Source organism: Mustela erminea, chromosome 12 (assembly GCF_009829155.1).
Source record: "Mustela erminea isolate mMusErm1 chromosome 12, mMusErm1.Pri, whole genome shotgun sequence".
Classification (NCBI taxonomy): domain Eukaryota; kingdom Metazoa; phylum Chordata; class Mammalia; order Carnivora; family Mustelidae; genus Mustela; species Mustela erminea.
Window position 1 is genome coordinate 68,590,683 of NC_045625.1, and position 25,889 is coordinate 68,616,571.

The following is a 25,889-nucleotide window of genomic DNA, read 5'->3' on the forward strand; positions in this document are numbered from 1 at the left end:
ATGCACAGAGTGTGAGGCTGGGGTGACAGGGCCAGGGAAATAGCTTGGGTTTAGATTATGAAGGTCTTTTTAAGGGGAACAAAGAAGTTGGAATTTTAACCTGTAGACCAGGGGTTGCAAGCTGTTGTCCGTAAGCTAAAAATGGTATTCACATTTTAAATACATTACTCAAAAACTAAAAAGAAAGAAAAGATCTCATCAAAAGAGACCTATAAGTCTGCATTTATTTTTCTTACCACAACTGCTAGTCTTCTGTTTTATTTACCCCTCTTTTTTGGGTCTAACTTATTCTTAAGCTTGTACGTTTTCTTTACCATGTATTGACCTCCAATCCATCAATAACTTCTCAGCCTGAAATTTGTAGTGAGCAGTTTCAGTGGTGTTCAGCAGTAGTGCTTTCCCTTTACCTCCTTGGTTTTCTCTTCTTCCCTTGTAGGTGCACAGCACTGGCTTTCGCAGTATTGCCCACTTTCCCTATTCTGATTTAATTCCTGGGAAATACATACATATTTTAAGACAGTGCTACTGTTCTGTTCTGAAAATCAGTGCAATGCAACTTTTGCCAGGTCTTCATTTCCACATAACAGTCCTTTGGTTCACCTTTCTTTCTTTTTTATTTTTTTCTTTAAATCGAACTATAATAAACCTACAGTGTTACATTAGTTTCAGGTGTACAATATAAATGATTCAGCAATTCTGTACAATTTGACTTCGACAGATTCCTAGAGTGGCTGTTCCAAAATCTAAAAGCCTATTTCCCATCCTCCTATTCTCCAGTGGACATGAGCTCTTTGTTTCATTAAGATTGATAAATTCAGTCACTCAACGAATTAAACACCCAACTGTGTTGTGTTATATAGGACACAAAAGAAGTCAGACCCTTTTTATTCTAATGCAACAGTAAGATGGGTTTATAAATAACACTAACATAATTCTGCATGGAAATCTATTTTCAACTTAGTGGCAGGAAATCCTTGCCTGTACAAGAAGTACTTGTGAACTTTTTCCTTTCTAACATTGAATTAAATTTAATGTTTTGAAGTTTTGCCTTGACTGTCAAATTTTATGTATGATCCATGCAACAAGGTTAGCATTTATGGTTAGGATATGTGCTGCTTCTTTTTTCATCGACTATGATTCTTCTCTTTGTGGTCCATATCTTTTTTATTTTTTTAAGCCATCTCAGATTATTTTTGGATAGAAAGAATTATATTTGTGTATTTCAGCAAATAGGTGTCTCAAATCCTTCGTAGGACAAATCTGGGCATATAAAAATTCAGTCAAGTAATGTTAATGATCTAATAAAACCAAAGCAAAACCAAAAACAAAGACTTTGAAATCAATCAAACCTAATAACACAAAATACAGCTTCAGTAGCTTATCAGTTCTTTTCTATTGGGAAGAAATTACTTGCCTCTCATGTACTATTGTTAGGAGTTGCAGTTAATTAGTAGTTAAGATTTTAAATTTTTATCAGAGTATGTTGTACATAGTACTCAATATATAATTGTTTTTGTACAAGGTAGAAGAAAATGTTGTGTCTCAAAAAAGATATATTGGTAAAGTGCCATGGTAATTCACAGGAATGGAGATCAGAGATGGCTTTCTTAGGAAAAAATGGCTTTTGAATTGGAATGTACAGAACAGTAGAATTTGAATATGCACAGGTGAGGGAGAAGAAACTAGAATGCTGTGAGTATGGAGGCAGTGAAGTATAAGCCAACCTAATTAAAACAGAAGGACCTTTGAGGAGAATAGTGTGTTTGGCAAGTTAGGTTGGAAAAGATTGTGGAGGATCAAAGGCCTGATTTATGGTTTAGTTAGTAGACACTAAAGAATTTTTGAAGGTTTTTAAGCAGAGAACAAAGTTTTTATGATGATGATTTCATTGCAGTGCCTAGGAAAAACTGAATGAAGTTGAAGACTAGTGTTAAGAATTTGACAGTGCTCGGTATTATTAAAGGTATAGAACAACAGTAGCATACTGCCGCTGGTATAGTGTAAATTAGTATAACCATTTTGGAAAACAGTTTGGTATTAAGTTTTTATTTTTTTGTGTGTAAAGGTGCAACAGTTTTTTTTCCAGCTTTATTGAGGTATAATTGAGATATAAAATTGTAAGATACTTAAAATATACATCATAAAAAATAAAATGCGTGTCATGATTTGATATACATAAACATTGTGAAATGTTTCCTCCCATCTATTTAAACACATTTACCATCTCACATATTTATCTTTTTTTTTTTAAGAATGTTTAAGTTCTAGCCTCTTAAAACATCAATTATTCAATGCAGTGTTATCAACCATAGTCACTATGGCATACATTAGATTCTCTGACCTGATTCATCTTATAGCTGAAAGTTTGGACCATTTTACTGGCCTCTCCCTTGTTGTCCGCCAGAATCTAGCAACTGGTATTAACTTTTCAAGTTGAAGATGATGGGAAGACCATATGTTCTAGAAATTCTACCCTAGATTAACCCACTGAGCCACCCAGGTGCCCCGTAATGTTCAAATTCTTAATCTACCTATTGGGTTATTTTCTTTTTACCTTCATGTGTCATTATATATTTCTATTGTGTATGCAAAATCTTTCATAATTAAAAAGTTAGGATTTTCTCAGTATCATTGAGTGTAATGGGGAAAAGGAAAAGATTGAGACCATTTAGGAAAATATTTTTCTCTCTTTCTTTATCTCCTTCCTTTCTCCATTATACTCCTTTTTCAAAGAAATCAAGCTCTTCTTTCTGCCATGGTTAAATCCTTTTTCTTTTTTAAGATTTTATTTATTTGTTTGTGAGAGAGAGAGAGAGAATGAGAGAGAGCATGAGAGGAGGGAGGTCAGCTGGAGAAGCAGGCTCCCTGCAGAGCAGGGAGTCCAGTGTGGGACTCAATCCTGGGACTCCAGGATCATGACCTGAGCCAAAGGCAGTTGCTTAACCTACTGAGCCACCCAGACAACTGTAAATCCTCTTTTACTATACATTAATATACTCAGGAATTGTTAAAGGTACAAAATAAATCAACTCTAATTCACCCATTCTTAACATATGGTTTCATCTTTGAATGCTGATTTTAAAGGAAAATGTCACATGCATAGGTATTTTGAAAATAATTATAATACTAAGCAATTCGTTTCATAGCCCCTTTTATAAACCATGCATTATATTGTCAAGTCAATACAGTATAATTCACTTGATCATTCATTGCCCTATTATTGAATATTTAGGTTGTATGGAATTGGTCACTTGATATTCATTGAACATCTTCCTATGTTTAATTTTTCTATGAATTATTTTCTTGAAACGTTCATTTTTTTCTTAAAGATTTATTTATTTATTTGTCAGAGAGAGAGAGAGAGCACGAGCAGGGGCAGAAGGATAAGATTCCTCACTGAACAAGGAGCCTGATGTGGGACTTGATCCCATGACCTTGAGATCATAACCTGAGCTGAAGGCGAACACTTAATTGACTGAACCACTCAGGCATCCCCAATTTAAGATTTTATATTTTTAATAAAAAAAAAAAGATTTTATATTTTTAAGTGATTTTTACCCAGTGTAGAGCTTGAACCCATAACCCCAAGATCAAGAGTTACATGCTCTACCCACTGAGCCAGCTAGGTACGTCTCCTTAAAATAAAATTTTTTAAAAGATTTATTTATTTATTTTATGGGGGGAGTGTGCATAAGTGGGGGGGAGGGGCAGAGGGACAGGGGAAAGAGAATCTCAAGCAAACTCCCCACTGAGTGTAGAGCCTGACATGGGGCTCAGTCCCATGACCCAAGATCATGACCCTAGCAAACATCAGACACTTAACTGACTGAGCTACCCAGGTGCTCCTTGAAAAAATTCTTAAAAGATAGTAATTGAGGGTTTTGGAGGGGAAGGGGGTGGGAAGTTGAGTGAGCATGATGGTGGGTATTATGGAGGGCACGTATGCATGGAGTGCTGGGTGTGGTGGATAAACAATGAATTCTGGACCACTGGAAAGAAATTAAAAAAAAATTTTTTTTTAAAGAAAAGAAAAAGGAAAAGGAAAAAAAGATAGTAATTGAATCAAAGGATATAAACATCTTCTTATCAACATTGTCTTCTAGAAGTAGGCTATAAGCTTACTACATTGTCCACAACTTTACCAGCATTGGGTAGATCATCCACTGCTCATCTTATGGACTTCAGAGCTGTTTTATTCATTGTCTTTGTGTATCTTGCTCTTTTGCTCTGTTGATACCTATACTCACTGTGTCCAAACTCATGTCCATAGTTTACTCCAAACTAAGCATTTGGCTTGACTTACATCATTTTTGTTTTTTGGTTCTGTCATTTTATCCAGATATGTAGACTCTAAACTTCCTTTTTCACTTTTCTGTTTTTGAAGGTCTGGGAGTTTTTAATCGATGAAATATTTCTCGAATCTCTCTTCTCTTCCATTTTCATGAGCACGTTTCTATTTTAGGTTCTCTCTCTCTTACTGGTATTATTTCAGTAAGTTTTAACAACTCTTTCTGCCTCCTGCCTTCTAACACTAGGAGTAATTTCTCTTCTACACTGCGACCAAATGACTTTTTAAAAAGCATGACTTCTGCCATGCCACACCAAGTCCTTAAACTTCAGTGCCTTGTGAATCAACTATAGTATCCTTGCCCTGATATGTAAAGTCCTCAGGCTGTGCTTTTCAAACTGAGACTTCCCCCTCATTTAACCCATCCAGAAATCAATTTAGTAGGTTTATAGATAGGTAGTAGAAAAATACAGTAGATAATAGGGAAAAAAAGAAAAATACCAAGAGTATATGATATCTATTCGTATTTTACAAAATTTGTTTCTGTGTGTCTATGTATACATACACAGCATACACACTTAAATACATATTCATGCACCGACCCGTGTGTATCCTGGGTCATGATCTAAAACATTCCTTAATGTGGATCACTGTCATATAAGTATAAAATCATTGTTCTATGGTATAGTTTCAACCTAATTAAACTTCAGCCATATTCTTTCCCAGATTTTCTCCTAGCTAGAGCAAAGCACACCTATTACAGAATGCTCTATCCTCCCTGGCTTTGCTCAAGATTCATGTCGCTTGTCGTCTCCCTGAAGCTTTCTCTCACTGCTCTACCCCACACACCAAAAACAGAAAATCTGGATGTGATCTTTCCTTCTTTTTTTACCTCACAGCATTTTGTTTTTCTTATGGCACATTTCACAAGTACATTTTTATTATCATTCTTAACAGATTACACATCCTTTGTGGACATGAACTTTATCTTGTACATCCTTGTATCCTCATTTTAGTGTATAACATTTTCTACTTAGAAAATATTTCTAAAATTTATTAATTGAAATATAAGACTTAATAGCAATGAATGCACATGTAAAAGGATGGGACCAGGGAGGGAGACAAACCAGAAGAGACTCAATCTCAGGAAACAAACTAGGGGCTGCTGGGGCGGGGTATAGGGTGGCTGGGTGATAGACATTGGGGAGGGTATGTGCTATGGTGAGTGCTGTGAAGTGTGGAGGACTGATGATTCACAGACCTGTACCCCTGAAACAAATAATAAATTATATGTTAATAAAAATATGAATGCACATTTAAACAATATGGTTTTGTTTTTTAAAAAGTGATCTTTATTTTTTTAAGATTTATTTATTTTTAAGAGAGAGAGTGTGCAAGCAGTGGTGAGGGACAGAGGGAAAGGGAAAGAAAAAATCTCCAGCAGACTCTCCACTGCGCACAGACCCTGACGCAGGGCTCAATCCCAGAACCCTGAGATCATGACCTGAGCCAAAACCAAGAATTGGATGCTTAACCAACTTAGCCACCCAGGCGCCCCTGGAAAGTCATCTCTTTTTTTCTTTTAAATTTTATTTATTTGTCAGAGAGAGCACAAGCAGGGGGAACAGGAGGCAGAGGGAGAAGCAGGCTCCCTACTGAGCAAGGAGCCCCAGGCAGGACTCAATCCCAGGATCCTGGGATCATGACCTGAGCTGAACACAGAAACTTAACCAACTGAGCCACACAGGCATCCCAGAAAGTAATCTTTGTTAAAGAAATTTTGGGAACTACTGATAAGTAGAGAAATGATAATGGCAAAAATTAATCTTTGAGGGTTTTACTATATATTTGCCAGATACTATATTAAGTACTTAAAATGGTTATTTCATTTAATTTGCACAGTTAGCTATGAAGTTGGTAGATACTGTCCCCAGTTTGTAGATGCAGTGGGAAAAAATGACCTTAAATTTATTCACTTGGAGAAAACTATTGATAGTTTGTTTTGGTCCTACTTTTCTTTAGATATATACTTTTTTCCCCCCTCTAATAATGTAGAAACTGTTAAATGGACCACTTTTTAGTTAAAGATTGTAAGCATTTTGAGTAATAATTCTTACAACATGAAGTAATTGAGTTTTTTAATAACTAAATTGCTTTCCATTACCCCAAAATGAGAAAAAAATATTTTTTTTTTTTAAAGGTTTGGTTTTTTTAAAATTTTTTATTTGACAGTGATCACAAGTAGGCAGAGAGGGAGAGGGAAGCAGGCTCCCTGCTGAGCCAAGAGCCTGATGCAGGACTCGATCCCAGGACCCTGAGATCATGACCCGAGCTGAAGGCAGCAGCTTAACCCACTGAGCCACACAGGCGCCCCGAGAAAAAAATATTTTAAATGTACCAGTTTGTTGTAACATTTCTTTGTTTACTACTGAGACTGTATATTTCATGTTTATTGGTTATATGCCTTTCATATGGTTGTGGCTGTTTTTTCCAGTTTAAATAAAATAAGATAAAAACAGAGAGGGAGGCAAACCATAAGGGTTTCATTTATCTTTAGATTTTGTTTTAGTACTTTGTAAGTACTAAATAATAATAATAAGGAGATTATTCATCAAGTTAAATATATTGGCTTTTCCTTTTAATTTCCTCCATTTGGTATTATGTTCAGAAGGGCTTTCCTATTATGTTCAGAAGGGCTTTCCTACTCAAAGATGATATTCTTATTCACATAGATTTTATTTTAATACTTATGTGTTTCTGTTTTTTCAAAATTAGAATAATATTTTATATTACTCAGTGATTCTATACTCAGTATAAAACAATTTTGATCAAATGAATTTTTAAAACAATAAGGTGAAATTTCCATAATCTCACAAAAATAAATCTCCTAAGAGTTAGTAAATTTTTAATGTATGTCCTTCCAGAATTTTTTCTTTGCATATAGTGTCATAATATTGAGACCATGTGAATATATTTATAGTTCTATATCATTTTTAGTGATTTCAGAGTTTTCAGTTTTATAAATTTACCATATGTTTAGTATATATCCTATTGCTGGCCATTTAAATTGATGCCTAGTTTTTTGTAATACATCTGCAGTGAACACAAATAGATATCCGCCCCCACCTCACTTATCTATTTAAGGTAAATTCCTAGTAGTGAAATTCCTGGGCCTAATATTATATGTGTTTCTAATCTGGATCCACCCCCTCCTTATCCCTTAAACTAGAATCTTGAAGTGATCATCCTCACCTGCCACATTCAACTGCTAATAAAATACTGTAGATTCTGCTCTCAAATCATTTCTCGCAAGATACACTTCTTTCCATCTAAACTGCTTCTGATCTCGGCATAATCTTCACTGACGTGGGCTTGCAGTAGCAATTAAAGGTGTTTTCCACCTCTTTTATCAACTCTGATGCATTTCCCACAGCAACCAAAGTGATCCCTTAAAAACATAAATGTAGCATGAATAGAAAGCTGATAGTCTGCTCAAATTCCTTCATGGTTTCACAAGACTCTCCAAGATGAGTCCTCTGTCCTACCCTATCTACCCCTCCCTAAACTCCAACCATACTGGCCTCTTTTTCTTCCAATTCTCTAGGCTCCTTCCTGCCTTGGGGCCTTTAAACATACTGTTTTTTTACTTGGAAATCTCTTTTTGCTTAGCCAGGTTTTGCTTAGCCAGTTCCTTCCCATCACTCAAAGTCCATTTTAAGTGTCACTACATCAGAGAGAGCTCACTTTTCTTCATGCTTCTTTTCTTCATAGCTTAAACCTCGCTTTCTAATTGCAGCATTTATGTTTATATCTGCTTCCTCTCCCAGACAAGTCCCATGAGAGCAAGTGTCTTTTCAGTTCTCTTCACCACAGTACATGCAATACCTAGTAGCTGGTGCTCAGAGAGTATCTTTAGAATAAGTTAAGGTTGCCACATCACTAATTAGATAAATAGAACCAATTTATATTCTCATTTGACTTTGGAATGATTTTTTTGCATTTAAAATTATCTGGGTATGTGGTACAAGATGTCAAGGATTTATTTAACCTGATTTTTTTTCCCTGTTAGCCACTTATCCTATAACCTACATTTATTCCGTAATTCAGCCTTTTCTCGTGTCTTTAAAATACCATAATTATATTACAATAAATTCTTGTATCTTAAATCTCTTTCTGGACTTTGTTTTCTGGCACACTGCTCTGTCAACTCAAGTGCCCTGACCATACTATTGTAGCTATTTTTGCTGTTTGGTGTACAGTTATTTGGTAGGCAAATTCTCCTTCATTGCTTTAACTTTTTGTTTCTATCCTGCGTTCTCCCAGATGAAGTTTTGACTGGAATTTCAATTGAAATTTTATTAAATTTACAAAGTAACAATTAGTCTTCCCATCTACAAACATAATTTGTTCCATGTCCTTTTCAATATTTTACAAATTTCTTTATAGATCCTAAAACTTTCTGAATTATATTTTTGGGGATTTTTTTTATAGCAACTTGGGGGGAATGGTTTTTCTAGTTGCTAATTTCTATCTGCTAATTGCTGATTTAGAGAAAAGTTCTTAATTTTGCGGTTTGTTTTTTGTTATTTACTTTTTATAATTATAATTATAAAAACTTGCTACTATTTATTATTTCTCATAAGTTTTAAATTCTTTTGGGTTCTAAAGATAGACTAAGAACAACTTGTAACAGTACTTTTAATGTTTATTCCAGTATAGAAATATTTTGAAGCTTTTGGGGCGCCTGGGTGGCTCAGTGGGTTAAAGCCTCTACCTTCGGCTCGGGTCATGATCCCAGGGTCCTGGGATCGAGCCCCGCATCGGGCTCTCTGCTCAGCAGGGAGCCTGCTTCCTCCTCTCTCTCTGCCTGTTTCTCTGCCTACTTGTGATCTCTCTCTCTCTCTGTCAAATGAATAAATAAAAATCTTTAAAAAAATATTTTGAAGCTTTGATATTATTCTGTTATGTTTGTAGTTTGAGATTAATCATAAATATCTTATTTGCTTTCACTGTAATAATTACAATTATATATTTGAATAGAAGTAGAAATGTAGTGAGTAGTTTAAGGTTGCTCTAGAAAATGAACTGAAATCAGGAAAATCAGAATTGTTTTCCTGTTAAACTTTCCACAGAGGAATATTGTAAACCAGAATTGGTTTTCCAAAACTATTCCAAAAACTAATTTCAAAAACTATCTTTTTCTTTTTTTTTTCCCTTAAGATACTATTTTTTTAAGTAATCTCTATACCAAAAGTGAGGCTCAAACTGAAAACCCTGAGACCAAGAGTCACATGCTGTACTGACTGAGCCAGCCAGCTGCCCCAGAACTATCTTAATTCTAAAATAGTGTTTTTCTCCCACAGGAAGTAGTTCTGAAAGATGGAAGAATTGAAAGACTAAAGTTGGAACTTGAAAGGAAGGATGCTGAAATCCAGAAGCTGAAAAATGTGATCACTCAATGGGAGGTTTGTAATTATTTACTGCTGTGAACTAATTCTATAAAATCACACTTTTCTGTTTTTCCTATATGTTAATATATATATAATATTTGATAAATAGAAATATTTCTGCAGTTTAGGTTTTTAAACTCTCACTAATATAAAATCTGAATTGCAATATGATTTTTTAACCATGTGAATATGCGTATAACATTAAACTTGCCATTTCAACCATTTTTAGTTGTATAATTCATTGGCATTAATTATCTTCACAGTGTTGTGTAGTTATCACCACTATTTATTTTCCGAACTTTTTCATCAACCCAAATTCTGTACCATTAAATAGCTCCCCATTTTCCTTTTCTTTCGGCCCCCCCGTGACCTCTAATCCCAATGAATTTGCTTTATTCTAGATACCTCATGTAAGTGGAATCATGTATTTGTCATTGTGTGTCTGAATTATTTCACTTAGTGTACCATTTTCAAGTTTCATCCATGTTTTTGCATGTATCAGAATTCCATTCTTTTTATAGTCCGTTGTATATATATGCTACAATTTGTTTGTTCTGTTTATGGACACTTGCCTTGTTTCCACCATTTCACTATTTTGAACAATTCCTGCCATGAACATTAGTATACAAGTATCTGAGTTCCTGCTTTCAGTTCTTTTGGGTATATACCTAAAAGTGGGATTTCTGGATCATATAGTACTTCTGTGTTTAACTTTTAGAAAAATTGTCAGACTGTTTTCCATAGCACCTGCACCATTTCACATTCCCATGATCAATGCACAAAGGTTCCAATTTCTCTACATCCTCGCCAACACTTGTTATTTATAAAATTTTTTAAAACCAAAACCTACATGTTACTCTTCTATGCACTTCTTAGGCTTTTCAAAAAATCTCTTATTCATCTTTTTTGTCATTCTTTTTTGATTCATATTTATTCACCCAACAGTTATTTATTGAGTGCCTATAATGTGTCAAGTACTTTTCTGGGCCCCACACAATGTAATAGTGAAAAAAATGATAAATCAAGTCCCAGCTCTGATGATATTTTCCTTTCTCTGCTACACATGCCTTTAAGTATCATCCCTGCTAAAGCCTTTTTGGACTATATCCACCCATCTCCCTTAGCTTTTTCTTTGTGATTTATATTTCCCTTTTCTTTTGTTGGGCACAACAAAGATGATGAAGATGCAGCATGCGTGTGTGTGTGTGTGTGAGAGAGAGAGAGAGAGAGAGAGAGAGATGGAATATTATTCAGCCATAAAAAGAATGAAATCTTGCTATTTGCAACAATGATGGATCGAGAGCATATAACGCTAAGTGAAATAAGTTAGAGAAAGACAAACACCGTATGATCTCACTCATATGTGGAATTTGAGAAATGAAACAAAACAAAAGGGGAGAAAAAGAGAGACAAACCAAGACACAGACTCTTAACTATAGAGAACAAACTGATGGTTACCAGAGAGGAGGTGGGGGGAGGGATGGGGAGAAATAGGTGATGGGAATTAAAGAGTACTCTTATCATGATGAAGAAAATAGAATTAAATAAATAAACCTAAAGCTTCATAAATTGTAGGCAGAAAAAAAGAACCACAACAAGAACCATTGGACTGGTGCTAAATGAATATATACTTCAATTCTTATCTAAAAATTTGGCTGAAATATAAGATGTATATAGATGTATTTATAAGATGTATATAAGATATATATACATATATGCATGAGGCCTGAAGTGAAGACACTGTAGTAAAGCAATGAACAGGTGTGGAGTGTGAGAGGAAGAGCACATTTCGAACAGGTTTGGGCAGAGGGGACCTGTATCTCATTTTGTATATGCCAAGTTTGAAAGGGCAATAGATGTAGGCATAGATGTTCAGAATGTAGCTAAAGTCACAATGTATCATTTAATTTTTTTTTAATTTTTTATTTTTTATAAACATATATTTTTATCCCCAAGGGTACAGGTCTGTGAATCACCAGGTTTACACACTTCACAGCACTCACCAAAGCACATACCCTCCCCAATGTTCATAATCCCACCCCTTTCTCCCAACCCCCCTCCCCCCACAATGTATCATTTAATTTAAGTGCTCTCTTTTTCATGAAGTTAAAAATACTATTAAGGGTCTTGTATATTTCATTTATGTTCTTATAAAATGCATGACATTAGTATGTTTTGTTTTTATAGATACATTTGCTATTCTGGTTGTATATACAAAACTATATATGCTATTTTTATGGACAGCCTAGGATTTTTCATAGGTGATTTTCCTCATTTGCAATTTTTGCTTTATGGGCTGATTTTAGACCTGAAGTCTGCTATGAGAGGTCTCTGGGGACACTGATGTGTACCTTGGACAAAAGGCTTGAGCTGGATATAGAGTTTGGCAAGATATTAACATTGATTGAGGCCCTGTTAGAGAATTTCTTAGAAAGTTTCATATTCACAGTGGATAAATTTTCATAGTGAATATACTTGTAGTTAACTATGTATATTTTCCCCTTCATATTTTCATGTGTCTGTCTGACTTACCTCCCTCGCTCATTCCTAAGCTTCTCAGAAGTTCTGTTCCCTTTGTATTTACTGTGGTGTTTATTTCTGTTCAGGGTATTGTCTGCAACATTATGAAAGTCATTACTGGTTTATTATTAGCAGTTTACTGGATAGTGTTTAGTAAAAGCCATCTTTACTGGCATTTGATGTAAAATACATTAAATACATTTTACAAGAAAGATTTTGGAATCAGTAACTTCTGACTTATGTACATATGTGTTAAGAGAAGAAATGACAAGTTCTTATACTCATCTGCTTTCTTTCTCTGATCTTTTGTTTTTCCACAATGTAGTTAATGTATTGTTTTCTCCAATGTATTAATATATTAAATATTTATAAATAAATCTGTTTAAGATATGTTGAATGAGGATATTGTAGGGGGAAAATTCCTTGGAAAAAAGATGTTAATGTGAGAAGGTATTTCCTCTTGTTTGTAAGCGTATAGTTATGTCATCTATGTATGAGAAGAAGCTAAATCATTTGGATTAAGAAATTGAAAGATATTCCAGTAAATTATTAATTCATATCAGCGAAAAGTTACTTTAACAACGTATAGTTAATGAAATAATGAGAGATTAATAAAGCCTTACGTGAGGAGACATAGTACTGTGCTGTACAGTTCTGTAAGTACTGCGTGTGTGTGCCTAGGCACTCTCAGTAGTTAGTAGCCACATATTGGAAAATGGCAGATATAGAACAGATGCAGAAAGTTCTAACATAGAACTGGACTGTCTTGATTTAGAGCTATGAATCATCGTTCTTTGTTTTCATCTAATTATATTTTATGGGTTTTTGTTTAAGGGAAAAAAAAGAACTTCAAGAAAATTTAGTATTATCCTGAATTTTCTCCAGTTTTATCTCTTCCTTTATTTTTCAACCACTTATAGTATTAATTTCTATTATTATACCATGGAATTAATTTAGAAGGAGATAGTATTGAATACATTTTCCTCCATCCTATTTCTTCAAAAGAAGTTTCTGTCTTTCAGCAAGCCTAAATTCATAGCTCCATAAATTCAGAGTAAGTCATTAATTACACCATTTACTTTAAAAAATTTAATCTTTTTTCTTTGACTATTAGGCAAAGTATAAAGAAGTAAAAGCAAGAAATGCACAGTTATTGAAAATGCTTCAGGAAGGTGAAAGTAAGTGATTTGTCTGTTTTTGGAATTAAAAGTAACCTTAAAAAATTTGAAGATGATTTTTCAAGATATATAATTAACTCAATAAAAAAATATTTCCTAGAGGGATTCAGATTGAATTGTTGCTGATAATTTTACTATTACAACTTGGTCTTACAGCACCTTAGTGTTACAGCACCTTAGTATAACACAAGTTTCCAACTAGTCAGGTAAGAGAAAGCTTGAAATTTCAATTCTTATAAAGTATTGGACTACATTCAGCAGGAAAACAAGAATAGACCTTGCTTAAGATTCTCTTCTTAATTATTAGAGGGAGAATGCCTATCATTTTAAATTTTCCTTCTTCCCTTCCTCCCAGTCTTTTAAAAAAAATTCATTTATTTATTATAGAGTGGGAGAGAGAGTGTGTATGTGTGTGTGCACATGAGCAGGGGGAAGAGCAGAGGGAGAGGGACAAGCAGATTCTGTGCTGAGCACAAAGCCTAATATAGGGCTCAGTCTCACAACCCTGAGATCATGACCTGAGCCAAAACCAAGAGTTGGACACTTAACCGAGCTAAGCCACCCAGGTGCCCCTTCCCAACTATACTTTTGCAGACACTCTAAACTTTGGCAATATTTCACCAGCAGGAAGTCGAGGAAATCAATAAAAAATGATTAGAGATAATCACATTTAGTAAAGTATATGTTGTATGAAGCCCCTGTTAATAAGTATCAGTGATATCCCAGATAGATCTCTTGTGAGTACTGTATAGTGTTCAAGAAATTGTGAAACTCATCTTGAATCAGAATAAACAAGATACCAAAAATTGAAGATACTGGAGTGGAATTGTTCATAAAAATTTTAACCATATTAAAAAACGGTTATCAAAACATATGAGTAAAAACCAAGAATCATGTTCAGCTGAAAAAAATAGATTCAAACTTACTGTTTAATAACTTTACTATTTTTTTATAATCTAACATATAGCTTAACTATGATAAAATAGAAGTTAAAGAATAATGGGGAAAGGTATTATTTGGACAATTAGATATCAACATTCTGAGATTAATTTAGATCTGTGCATGTTTCAGATTTCCATGTGGATCATTTAATGAACAAAATTATGAAAAAAATTGTTTACAAGCTCTATTTCTAATTGAAGAAATTAGGGGTTCATTGGACATTGGATGCATGATTTTTTAAATATGTAAAAACAAAGTAATATTCCTATTTAGGGAAACATTTGTGAAATGTTAGGAAGTTAACTGATAAAAGCTTTCTGTCAAATATACATTAAAATGGCTACCAGTAAATAACATCAGTGTTGTCCATACTGTATACTATTAAAAATATCCAAATAGTGATGCCAGGCTGGCTCAGTTGGTAAAGCATGCAACTCTTGATTTTGGGGTCATGAGTTCCCATGTTGGGTGTAGAGATTACTTAAAAAATATATATACAAATAGATCAGTGATGGGCATTAAGGAGGACATGTGGTGTGATGATCACTGGGTGTTACACACAACAAATGGGTCATTGAACACTACATCAAAAACTAATGATGTACTACATGTTGGCTAATTGAATTTAAATTAAAAACAATCCAAGTGGAAGAATTTTCTGTAGAACCATTACGTGAAAAATACAGTACATTAGAGTACACATATGCTAGCATTGATAACGTGAATGTGAATACAGTCAGCTCCCTTATAACGCAACACATACATCACCCATCTCTGCAAAAGCACACAGTTAAAACCACACAGTTTATGGGGAAAGGGGTTAGGAGGGTGCAACACTCAAAGGAAAAGAAAAGTCATCAGAGACACATTTAAAAAAAAGTTGGGAACCTAATAAAAACAGTAACACAGTTTTATACATGTTAAAGTGATTAAACACAAATACTATAATAAATATGGCACTTTACCTGAAAGGCTGCCTTTAGTTTGCTTGTGGAAATAGGCCTCAGAGGGTCCACAGATTGTGTGTTACTGTGAAGCAATGGAAGAGTGGAAAGTTGGTGTGGTTTAGTAACAGTGGACAGAGATAGCTGGTCGATATTTGAGGTGTGTGCATGGGTGCTGTTTTCTGTATTTGTGAAATTATGCTCAAGCAAATGCAAAATTCATGTTCTGTTCAGGTTTTTCCATAATACAGCAATCTCAATGAAACATTTGTGTTTTCAAAACAAGCGTGTTACTAGAAAATTGACTATAATTGAAATGTTACATAATTATTAAAAATCACTTGTTCTCAGTGAGTATGCCTAATTCTGGGGAGAGGGGATGTAAAAGTTAGCAAGTTGAATCTTGAGAGACTGATTTGATTCTTGATGCACTGTCTCACCTTACTGCATTAAACTATGACAGATAAATTTGAATTACAGTGTTATATTGGTAGAGCTGTGGTGATAACAGTACTCATATATTTGATCTTTTCCTCCTTCACTAATTATAGTTTTACCTCTTCAGTCTCTCCTAGTTTTTTCAAAATTGAGGAGTTACTTTTTCATACATTATAACTATTACCATGGATTAAAGAAGTTGATAGCCATGTAGAGATCTTTGAAACCTAGGAAACCTAGGGGTTGAAATGTAGATAGATCTCTTGCTTCCCCAAAGACGGAAAATCTCTAGACAAAGGGCCATGGGTGTATGTAATCAGTTATATCATATGAGCTACGTTTACTTGACACAGTGCTTTATTGGTATGAACAGTCAGTTAAAAATCATTTTTTGTGCGCCTTACAGTACTGCTCACCCTGACAACTTAACAAAACGAAACAAAAACATCCTACCTTGTTTTTAAAATCTTGTTTTAAGATAAGTCAAGATATTTGCTTCATCCCTATGGGAAATTGGTTATGTCCTTGTCCTCTTTAGAATAGCTGGAAAAAATTTATCTTTCAAGATATCTATACAATTAATATTTTAACACCACAAAAAATGTAAAATTTTCAAGAAAAACTGCTGTAGTAATAATGATGATCAGAATTTACCAGTGGTGGGGCGCCTGGGTGGCTCAGTGGGTTAAGCCGCTGCCTTCGGCTCAGGTCATGATCTCAGGGTCCTGGGATCGAGTCCCGCATCGGGTTCTCTGCTCCGCGGGGAGCCTGCTTCCTCCTCTCTCTCTCTCTGCCTGCCTCTCTGCCTACTTGTGATCTCTCTGTGTCAAATGAATAAATAAAATCTTTAAAAAAAAAAAAAAAAGAATTTACCAGTGGAAAAAAATAAGAGCTATATAGAATTAAGAAATACATCCATTCTGTATAAGGACAGTTAGTCTTCACCCAACTGCACTGCTGTCTTGGTTCACTAAAGTATTGTTCAAATATTTGAGTGATTGAAAAGATAATACTGCTGTTTTTCCTTTCTTGTCAGTGAAAGATAAAGCAGAAATACTTCTGCAAGTTGATGAATCACAAAGTATCAAGAACGAGCTAACTATACAGGTAAGAAAAACTCTGAAATATACAGGACTGGTTTTCTTAAGCTATTTCTCTTTAGTCCAAAATTATGAAACTCGATTAAACAAAAATATAGCCCATCAGCAGTGTGATAAAGCAAAACAAATTATACTTTTTATTATCATGTAATAGCAAATGAATTAAGGTTCTCTTTACTGTGCTGAGGGAGGTAGGAATGTCCTAAAGCCTAAGGGAAGATAAGGTTGTATATTAGTTGAGGCTGACTAATATAGAAATAAAAAGGGCAAATAGAACTTACCCTATTCATGGATGTGACTTTCTTCCCTTCCCATCCTTACTCTGCATTTTCTCTTAGAATAGCGAGTTTGATGAATACCCAACTTTTGTAGCAACATGGACAGGACTGGAAGAGATTATGCTGAGTGAAATAAGTCAAGCAGAGAGAGTCAGTTATCATATGGTTTCACTTATTTGTGGAGCATAACAAATAACATGGAGGACATGGGGAGATGGAGAGGAGAAGGGAGTTGGGGGAAATTGGAAGGGGAGGTGAACCATGAGAGACTATGGACTCTGAAAAACAATCTGAGGGTTTTGAAGGGGCGGGGGGTGGGAGGTTCGGGGAACCAGGTGGTGGGTATTATGGAGGGCACGTATTGCATGGAGCACTGGGTGTGGTGCAAAAACAGTGAATACTGTTACACTGAAAAAAATAAATAAATTAAAAAAATAGTGAGTTTCTCATATCTGTCTTTTATATATAAATGAGTAAAATGCTTAACTGAAATTGTGTGTGTGCTTGGTGGGTGGGAGGTGGTTCTCTGAGTCAAATTCACCATTGTGAGTAAATGTTAAGAATTAAGAGTATTTGCCTAAAGAGACAAAGTCTTTTAAATTGAATATTTGGTTTTTAGGTGACTTCACTTCATGCTGCATTAGAACAAGAAAGATCTAAAGTGAAAGTATTACAAGCAGAACTAGCCAAATACCAGGTATGCTTTTATAATTTTGAAAGTGTTCTCATCACAAGTAGTACCTTTAGAATAGATACTGTGTGAGAATAAAGCACTGTTTTATTCAGTCCAAAATCTGTTTGCCAAACATATTAATAATTTTGTTATTATTGGTCATATAATTTACACTTTAGAAAATGTTAGAGTTTTTCTAAATATTGGTAAATACAGCAATAACTAAAGTAAAATCCTTGGTATGATGTGGTATATGTGTCAGTGAATCGTAGTGAGGGAAGGTACATAAATGACATTTGTCCTACTATATAAATTTGATCACGTGGGTACAGCAGTTGATATCTCCATTGTAAAGATATCTTTTCTCCTTTATAATTAATAAATATATGAAGTGATACTTTGAGTTTGTGTGAATATCCTTTTCTTTTTACCCAGTGGTTTTAGCATCCATTGATGCTATTTGTATCAGTCATTATTTTGGTGGTTGCAAAACAGAAACTTTTTCTAATTCTATTATTTCTTCTGCATTTACAAGCTGGCATTCAGCATTTTTTTCTGGACAAAGCAGTAAAAAAAAAAAAATCAGTCATTTTTTTCAGTATATGTATATGTGTGTATACACACACACACATATATTTGTATGTATGTATGTGTGTCTAAGTCATGATATAAAAATGTGTTAATTAATGTGGGGAGTCATAATCAAAAAGGTTTGAAAGCTACCACTGTTGGCCTGGAGAACATAGAAGTTTGAACAGTCTGAGGTTTGACCTTTTACCAGTCTAGGAAGGAGAATTCTCTTCGCTTGGGAGACTTCAAAAAGGATCCTTGTGAATTTCATGCAGGGTTTTTTGTTCTGTTTTGTTTTTGTTTTTAATCTTGTTGAAAAACAAGGCATGAGTTTTAAACTGTGTAACACTGGTCCTTTGCATAGTGGATATCTACTTCGTAGAAGAGTTTTTAGTAAATATATTTGTGTTTTCCTGCTACGGGAAATAAATTTTGTTTTCAATACATTGTATTACACATCTTAGATCCCATATACACTCTTCTGCTTTTTTTTTCTCCCTCTGAATGAACCTGCGCAAAACTTTAATGTGGTGAGGAATGAATAAGGCCATTCTTACACTTGATTTTTTTTTAATAAAAAATGTTGGTGTAGAATTGTTTGTGACCACCAAGAGGGAAGTTATAAGCAGAACAAAGATGAAAGAAACAAAGAGTAGCTGCCCACACTAGTAAGTGGGTCTGGATTCATGTGCCCCTGACAGAACCACCAACCACTTTAAGAAATGCACTTCCACAGACAAGTACTAGTTCCCAGACTTGGCTGACCACGAAAGTGACCAAGAATCACTTGGGAACTTTTTGAATTACAGATTGTTCAGCTCAATTCTGGTAATTATAAATAAATAGATCTGGGACAAAATCTAGACATCAGAATTTGAAAAATACTACCATTAAGGTGATTCTCTTGATCAACTAAGTTTGGGTATTGTTGCCATAATTTATAAAAATAGAGGAGAAAACTATAAAGTTATTAAGGAAAAATACATCAAACCATTACTTACGGTTAAAATGGGGGGTAGAGTGGGTAAGGATGATTTTAGTTTCTTTTTTGTACCATACTTTCTGTATTTCTATAATGAGTATTTGCTTTTTAAATCAGTCAGAAAATGTTATGTTAAAAGTAATAAATGTAAAATGCTTCTTATCTTTTATGCTCCTACCTCATAGGTTAGAGTTTCATTTGGAGCAAATTAAATACAGATTCATAAATGTCACTGAGCAATATGAAGAGTATAACCTACTTTTCAACCCACTGATGAACAAAATCAGATTTCTAATCCTATCTAATATGAATAAGACTAACTTAAATTAGAAATTGAGTTATTCTTAAAGGTAATGAACTGAATTAGAAATTTGCTGATTATATGAAGCAAATTATTTATTTTAGTATTGATCAAAAATTACGTATTTTTAAAAACCTGAGACAGTCCAAATGAGCTCTAAAAAATAAAATATTGGTGATCTTACTAAGTCTAAACTAATTCAAGTAGAAGTAACTGCTTCATACAACATGCTTTAACCATTTGTAGAAAGGAGGGCATGTGTTGTGGTGAGCACTGGGTGTTATACACAACTAATGAATAGTTGAACACTATATCAAAAACTAGTGATGTACTATACAGTGACTAACTGAACATAATAAAAAAAAACCTTGTAAAAATAATTCAGTGGTATGCACATTCAAATTTGCAGCAAACTCAAAAAATTGCTTCTTTCTCGTACTCAAAATGCCTTTGGTCTCATTTATTCTTAAAATGAAAATGCCCCCAAAATGATACTTCCTAAATAATTTGCCCTATTTTTCTTTACAGGGTGGCAGAAAAGGGAAAAGAAACTCTGAATCCGACCAGTGTAGGTGATTCCATTAGCCTTTGAGGTCAACACAAAAATTAAAACTTTCAGGGTTTTGCAAAATGTATATATTTAATGCTGTGCAACTGCTAAACTATGCAGTTTTTGTTGAAGAAACTTTAAAATGATTAGCTCACTAACAGACAGTCTATAATTTTATGTCTTTTTGGCTTAAAGTGAAAAGAAGAAAAATAGAATTCCAGCAGAACTCAATGATTATTGTTTATTATCCATACTTCTTATCACTTTAGTTTTTCATCAGTCAATAAAATTAATTTACTCTTCCATTAATATGTTTGGTTTTTTAAATTTCAGAAACAATGTGAAAGTATTATTAATTAATTGGATGGATTGTTTAAGTAGCTTATGCTCAGGAGATGTAGAAGTGGGGGAGGTGTAAAGACAACAGCAAAAATAATTACCATACATATTAGAGTATGATAGCATATTGTTTGGAAATTGAGAAAACTTGCATGAGGTAGTTTTGGGGGGTAGATAACTGCTATAAATTTGTTGAGAGGCATTCCAGGCAGAAGGAGCAAAATCTGTACCGAAACATTCGTTTAAAGAACAGTCTGTCTTGTGGACAGAAACATGACACACTGAGAAAAGAAAGAATGTTAAAGTGGGGGAGGAATGAATGAGAGATTTGTCATGGTTTTCATCAATAGCTAAAATAAATAGTGGTATATGGGATTGACTTTGTTTTTAGTATAGTCAGTGAAATACAAATATGAATCATTAAAATACAAAGGGTTTTTTGGTTTTACAACAAAAATGAATATATAAATACTGACCTTGGCCTCCAAAACCAGCATTATATGAAAAATTCCACTTCATGTAAGTGTTTGAAAGAAAAAAATACTTAATGTCATCATTGCTTTTATGTCTGGGTTCTTTCATGAGGTTACATGAACCTTGGAAAGATCTGTGACTTCTTATTTTCCGTAAATACCCAGCACTTAATCCTTTGTGTGGTACAGAATAGATGGTGAATAATTGTTCAATAAAGTGGTAAAGCTTTTTTAGATAGTTTTTTTTCCCTGATATTACCTTTAAGAATAAGTGCTATTAGAACCTAATTAATTCATTAAATATATATGTTTGTATTCCATGGTGCCATAGTTTTCAACTCTGGTGAACAAAATCAAATTTCTAATGTTGTCCTCTATGAACAAGCTGGACAGAACTTGAATGGTTTCATTTATAACTGATTTACCCAAGTAGTTTATGAACTGAATTACTGAAGCACACTGTATCATCTGCTTTTGATGCCTGCAAATCATCCATTTAGTACATTATCTAGCATCTAGCACAGTGCCTGGCACGTAGTAAGCGCTGAACAGGCATGCCATTTTCTACTGGGATATCTTGATTTAAAATCACGTGAGCACATAGAAAACATCATTGATCATCCTCCTCTGGGATACTGTAAGCATTGCTCTGTTTTTCTCTCTGAGTTCTTTTTCTTTGACTGATACATCGAGTTCTATGGCTTAATCTATCACCTCTAGTCTGATACTTTAGTTTCATCCAGGAAAGCTTTATCTAGTAAGGGAGAGAAAACACAATCAGTGATCATTGGGGTTTCTTTTCCATTAAATTGATTTCTTGGGCATTCTCTTTTAATAAATATTATTTAGATTCTTTTCCATTTCCTGAATGTTCATTGAAATTATTGATAGCTTATCATGTGCTAGATGTTGTGCTAAGTACAAGAGATGCAAATATATCCATGGTCAATTGGAAGAAAACAGAAATGTAAAGAAATACTCATAAAATATTCCAATAAATAATAGTCATATATTCAGATTGCTATTGGAGCACAGAAAAAAAAAAATGCATCTTACCATTTTAAAGGGTTATCTTAGGCAATTTATTTTAATTATTTCAAACTCCATTAATAAGTTCTTTCTTAAAATATGATTATGGCAATATAGCTGGTTAATTAAATACAGCAAATATTTTTTGCCTCTGTGTGATTTTTGACATTTTCTGTAGTGTGTTAGTAAAGCCAGAGGAACTAGAACCATGTTGAAGTCCCACTTCTATTATTAGTTGTATGACCTTGACGCATAGTGAATATTCCATAAATGACTGAACAGAGTGAAATTGGGTGTCAAATGAGAACAGCTAGTGAAAGTATTGGGTTAAAAAAAGTAAGATGCAATCTCTTCCTTCAAATTATTTTCAGACTAATAGGAATTAAAAAAAAAACAGCACATAAGTAACTAAAATTCAAGATAGAATACAGTGGATTCCATAAGGAGTGTGTATTTGATAGGAAAGTCAGATGTTATTTGTAGAAAAAATAATGTTTTTTAACTGCTTCTTGAAGGACAGGCAGCTTTTAAGTGTATAGGTCATCTAACAAAGGAAGAGGAAAAGATGGAAAAAACAAACAATGGAGTGTTCAGGGAACAGAAAGATAAAGAATGTGTTGAGGAAGGAGATTGCCTTCATTTTGCTTGGAGTATAGGACAGTAATGAGACAGCCAGAGAGGTGTTTTGGGGATAGCTATCATTCATCTTAAATTTCAGATTAGGAAATCTCTATATAATCTGTAGGCATGGGAAGGTTTATGGACAAAGGAGTGATGTAATCCAAGTTGCCCTTTAAGAAGATTGAAATGGCAATGATGTAATAGCAAATTATAGAAGAATTTAGTTTGGAAGAATGTCAAGGAAGCTCCAATAATAGAAATAGGGGGTAAAGAGCATCTGAACTAGAGAGATGGCAGTAGGAGTCAGAAAATAGAGTAACAAATATTCCCAAGGTGGAGTCTAGCAAACTTGTGTAGAGAAAATGAACAAGAGCGTCAGAGATGTAAACAGGATCTCAGCCCTAAATGGGAGTGAGTATGATAGTGCCATTAGCAGGGTGGACTGATGGTAGAATGAGTGTAGCATAATGGACAGAATGGGCTTTGACTTGTTAAATTGAATTTGGCCACAGAGCATCTAACAGTAAAGTCCATCGAGTTAGGAATTCAGTTCTGGTCCTTTGAGAAAAGACTAGAGTTAACAGTATGAACTGTAATTCATACAATTGAGGTCTATGAATAGTTGACACACTCAAAGGCAAAAGTTTTTGAAGAGAGGTATTGCTGAGGACAGACTTTGGGAATGGTAGTAGTTAGGTGGGTAGCATGGTCATGAATATTGTTGTAGAGAGGTCTGTTTATAAGCCCAAGGAAAAAACTGTAGGACAGCTGAAGGACACATTAATGACCTTCAAAGTAGTTCTTCAGTGGTACAGAGCAAGGCATTGAGAAACAAGTTAAACTCTTTAACACTTCTAGCAGTTAAAAGGATTGAGGATTGGTTTGTTTTTTGTGGGACTGAGGAGAACTTTGCAGAGTTCATGAACACAAAGGAGCCAGTTGAGATAACAAAGGGATTGGGGGTAGGGGTGAGGGATGGTCTTGTGAGCTCACCAATTAGGTATTTTCGTGCCATCACACAATTTCGTTGCCTTATCAACCCTCTGTAATTTGTAGTTTAATTCTAAGCTAAGCTGCTCTCTGTTAGCGGAATTATATAACCTTTTCCATATAACAATTTAAGAATGTTTGAGCAGAACTGAAAGATTTAAAAAAGAAATAATGAGACAGACATTAGTAAACTTTGATGACTTAGCTTTTGTTCAATATGGGAATGAAAAATTACTGAAGCAACAAGAAAGATGGTAAGTGAAAGATAGTCTAAGACTCTTTAAAGTCTGACACTGAATTTTTCTGGGGTAAATTTTTAATTGAATTCAAAATGTTACCTAACATGAGTATCCACTGCAAGTGGGGTTGCTAAGAAGGGGGTACCATTATATGTACTATTAGCAGCATTATACTTTGGTTTTTGCCTTTATGAAAAGCACTATAGTAATGTTTCAAGAGCCAGAAAAATATTTATACCCACAAATGACTGGTATTGGATAAGTTACCCTTAGAAAATAATTTGAGAGAAGAATAAGTTTTAAGATGTAGACAGGGGTGCCTGTCTGGCTCAGTGGGTTAAGCGTCAGCTTTCAGCCCAGGTCATGATCTCAGGGTCCTGGGATTGAACCTCATATTGGGCTCTCTGCTCAACAGGAAGCCTGCTTCCCCCTCTCCCTCTACCTGCTGCTCTGCCTACTTGTGAGCTCTCTCCCTCTGTCAAATAAATAAATAAAATATTAAAAATAAAATAAAAGATCCAGACAGGTATAACAGTATGTATAATAGAGAACCATGAAGTAACCCAAATGTCCAACTTCAATGTCTCACCCAAGATCCAACTTGAATGACTAAATAATATAACCATCAGTGGGAATTTTTATTTTGCAGCCTTTAAAAAAATTATAATTAGGATGACTGTATAAAAACATGGACTGTGTTAAATGATGTTTAAATATAAAAACATAAAAACTTGGACACTGGTTATAGCTATGTGAAAATATATGTGCACATGGACAAACTGGAAAGTAATAATTCTGAAATAAAAGACTTCTTGTTTTGGGATGGGGGTTATGGGGAATTATGAGCTAATTGTTTATTCTCCCACAAATTTTATCTAATGTACTGTTTTTTGTAATTAATAAAAAGGAAAAACACTTACTTGTTAAGTAATTTGCTGTTATGGGAGTTGGTTGTATTAACTTACCCCTTATATTGACATGTTCAGTTGAGTTATGTTGATTTTTAAGAGATACTAAGAGACATTTTTAAAGAGACATGCAGAAGTTTTGTTTTATCTTTCAATCCAGTTCATTACAATAGAACTGGTACAGAGAAGGTACTGTTGTGAATCATATGAATGTATGTGTGGCTATAAGAAAACTTGTAAAATTTAACCAACCAGCTTGATGTTTCCCTGTTTTACTTCCCATTTAAAAAATTTTAGAAGTTTAACTGCCATTAACCATGTCATACTGTTCTGGTGACATTTCCAATATTAACTTTTTTAATATTCATATTACAAATTAAGATGTGAATTTTATAAATACTAAATATAATATGCTTCTCATCATGAATTTAAGGAAGCGATAATTTTCTTCTCCATACCTCAATATATATAGTGAGTACTGATTGTACCATGTTGTATAAAATTAGTTTTTTAAAACATAACCTTATTGAGATATAATTGACATACAACTGCACACAATAAATGGGGTAAGTGAACATGCTTTGATATTTCTTGAGATTTGCCTTAGGCACCAGTATGTGACCTACCTAGTAAGTGTTATGTGTAGGCTTAAAAAGAATGTGTGTTCTGTAGTTATTTTCTATGTATGCCCAATTAGATCAAGTTTCTTGATATCTAGTATATCCTTAATGATTCTACCCTCTGTCCTATTAGTTAATGAGAGATATGTTAAATCGGACTGTGATTATGGGTTTGTCTACTTTTCTTTATGTTTGTCAGTTCTGCCAGCCAGGTTGAAAACCACTGGGCTAAAATGAAAACGGAATCAGGGAAAGTGTGTGTGTGTGTGTGTGTGTGTGTGTCTGTGCACGCGCGTGCACGCGCACACGCATATGCATACCTGTGAGTGTGAAATTCTGGACTGCCCCTTCCTCTAATTTGGCCAGGAATTATTTGACCTATCTTCCATCAAGAAGTGGCTTTTTATGATTCCTTCTCTTGAATTTGGGTGGATTCTGTGACTGTTTTAGCCAATA

General features: G+C 34.3%; 1 protein-coding gene across 4 annotated transcripts in view; it reads left to right on the top strand.

Annotated features, from left to right (window-relative positions):
* The window catches only part of GKAP1 (G kinase anchoring protein 1), a 77,450-nt gene extending 56,931 nt beyond the window's left edge, over positions 1–20,519 (top strand). For all 4 annotated transcript variants that reach the window (XM_032307168.1, XM_032307165.1, XM_032307169.1 and 1 more), the window contains 5 exons: positions 9,652–9,753; positions 13,373–13,436; positions 16,797–16,867; positions 17,758–17,835; positions 20,193–20,519. In XM_032307168.1, coding sequence (XP_032163059.1) covers positions 9,652–9,753; positions 13,373–13,436; positions 16,797–16,867; positions 17,758–17,835; positions 20,193–20,240 — 363 coding nt within the window. In that variant the 3' untranslated portion in view covers positions 20,241–20,519. The remainder of the gene's footprint in view (positions 1–9,651; positions 9,754–13,372; positions 13,437–16,796; positions 16,868–17,757; positions 17,836–20,192) is intronic.
* The last annotated feature ends 5,370 nt before the right edge of the window (positions 20,520–25,889 follow it).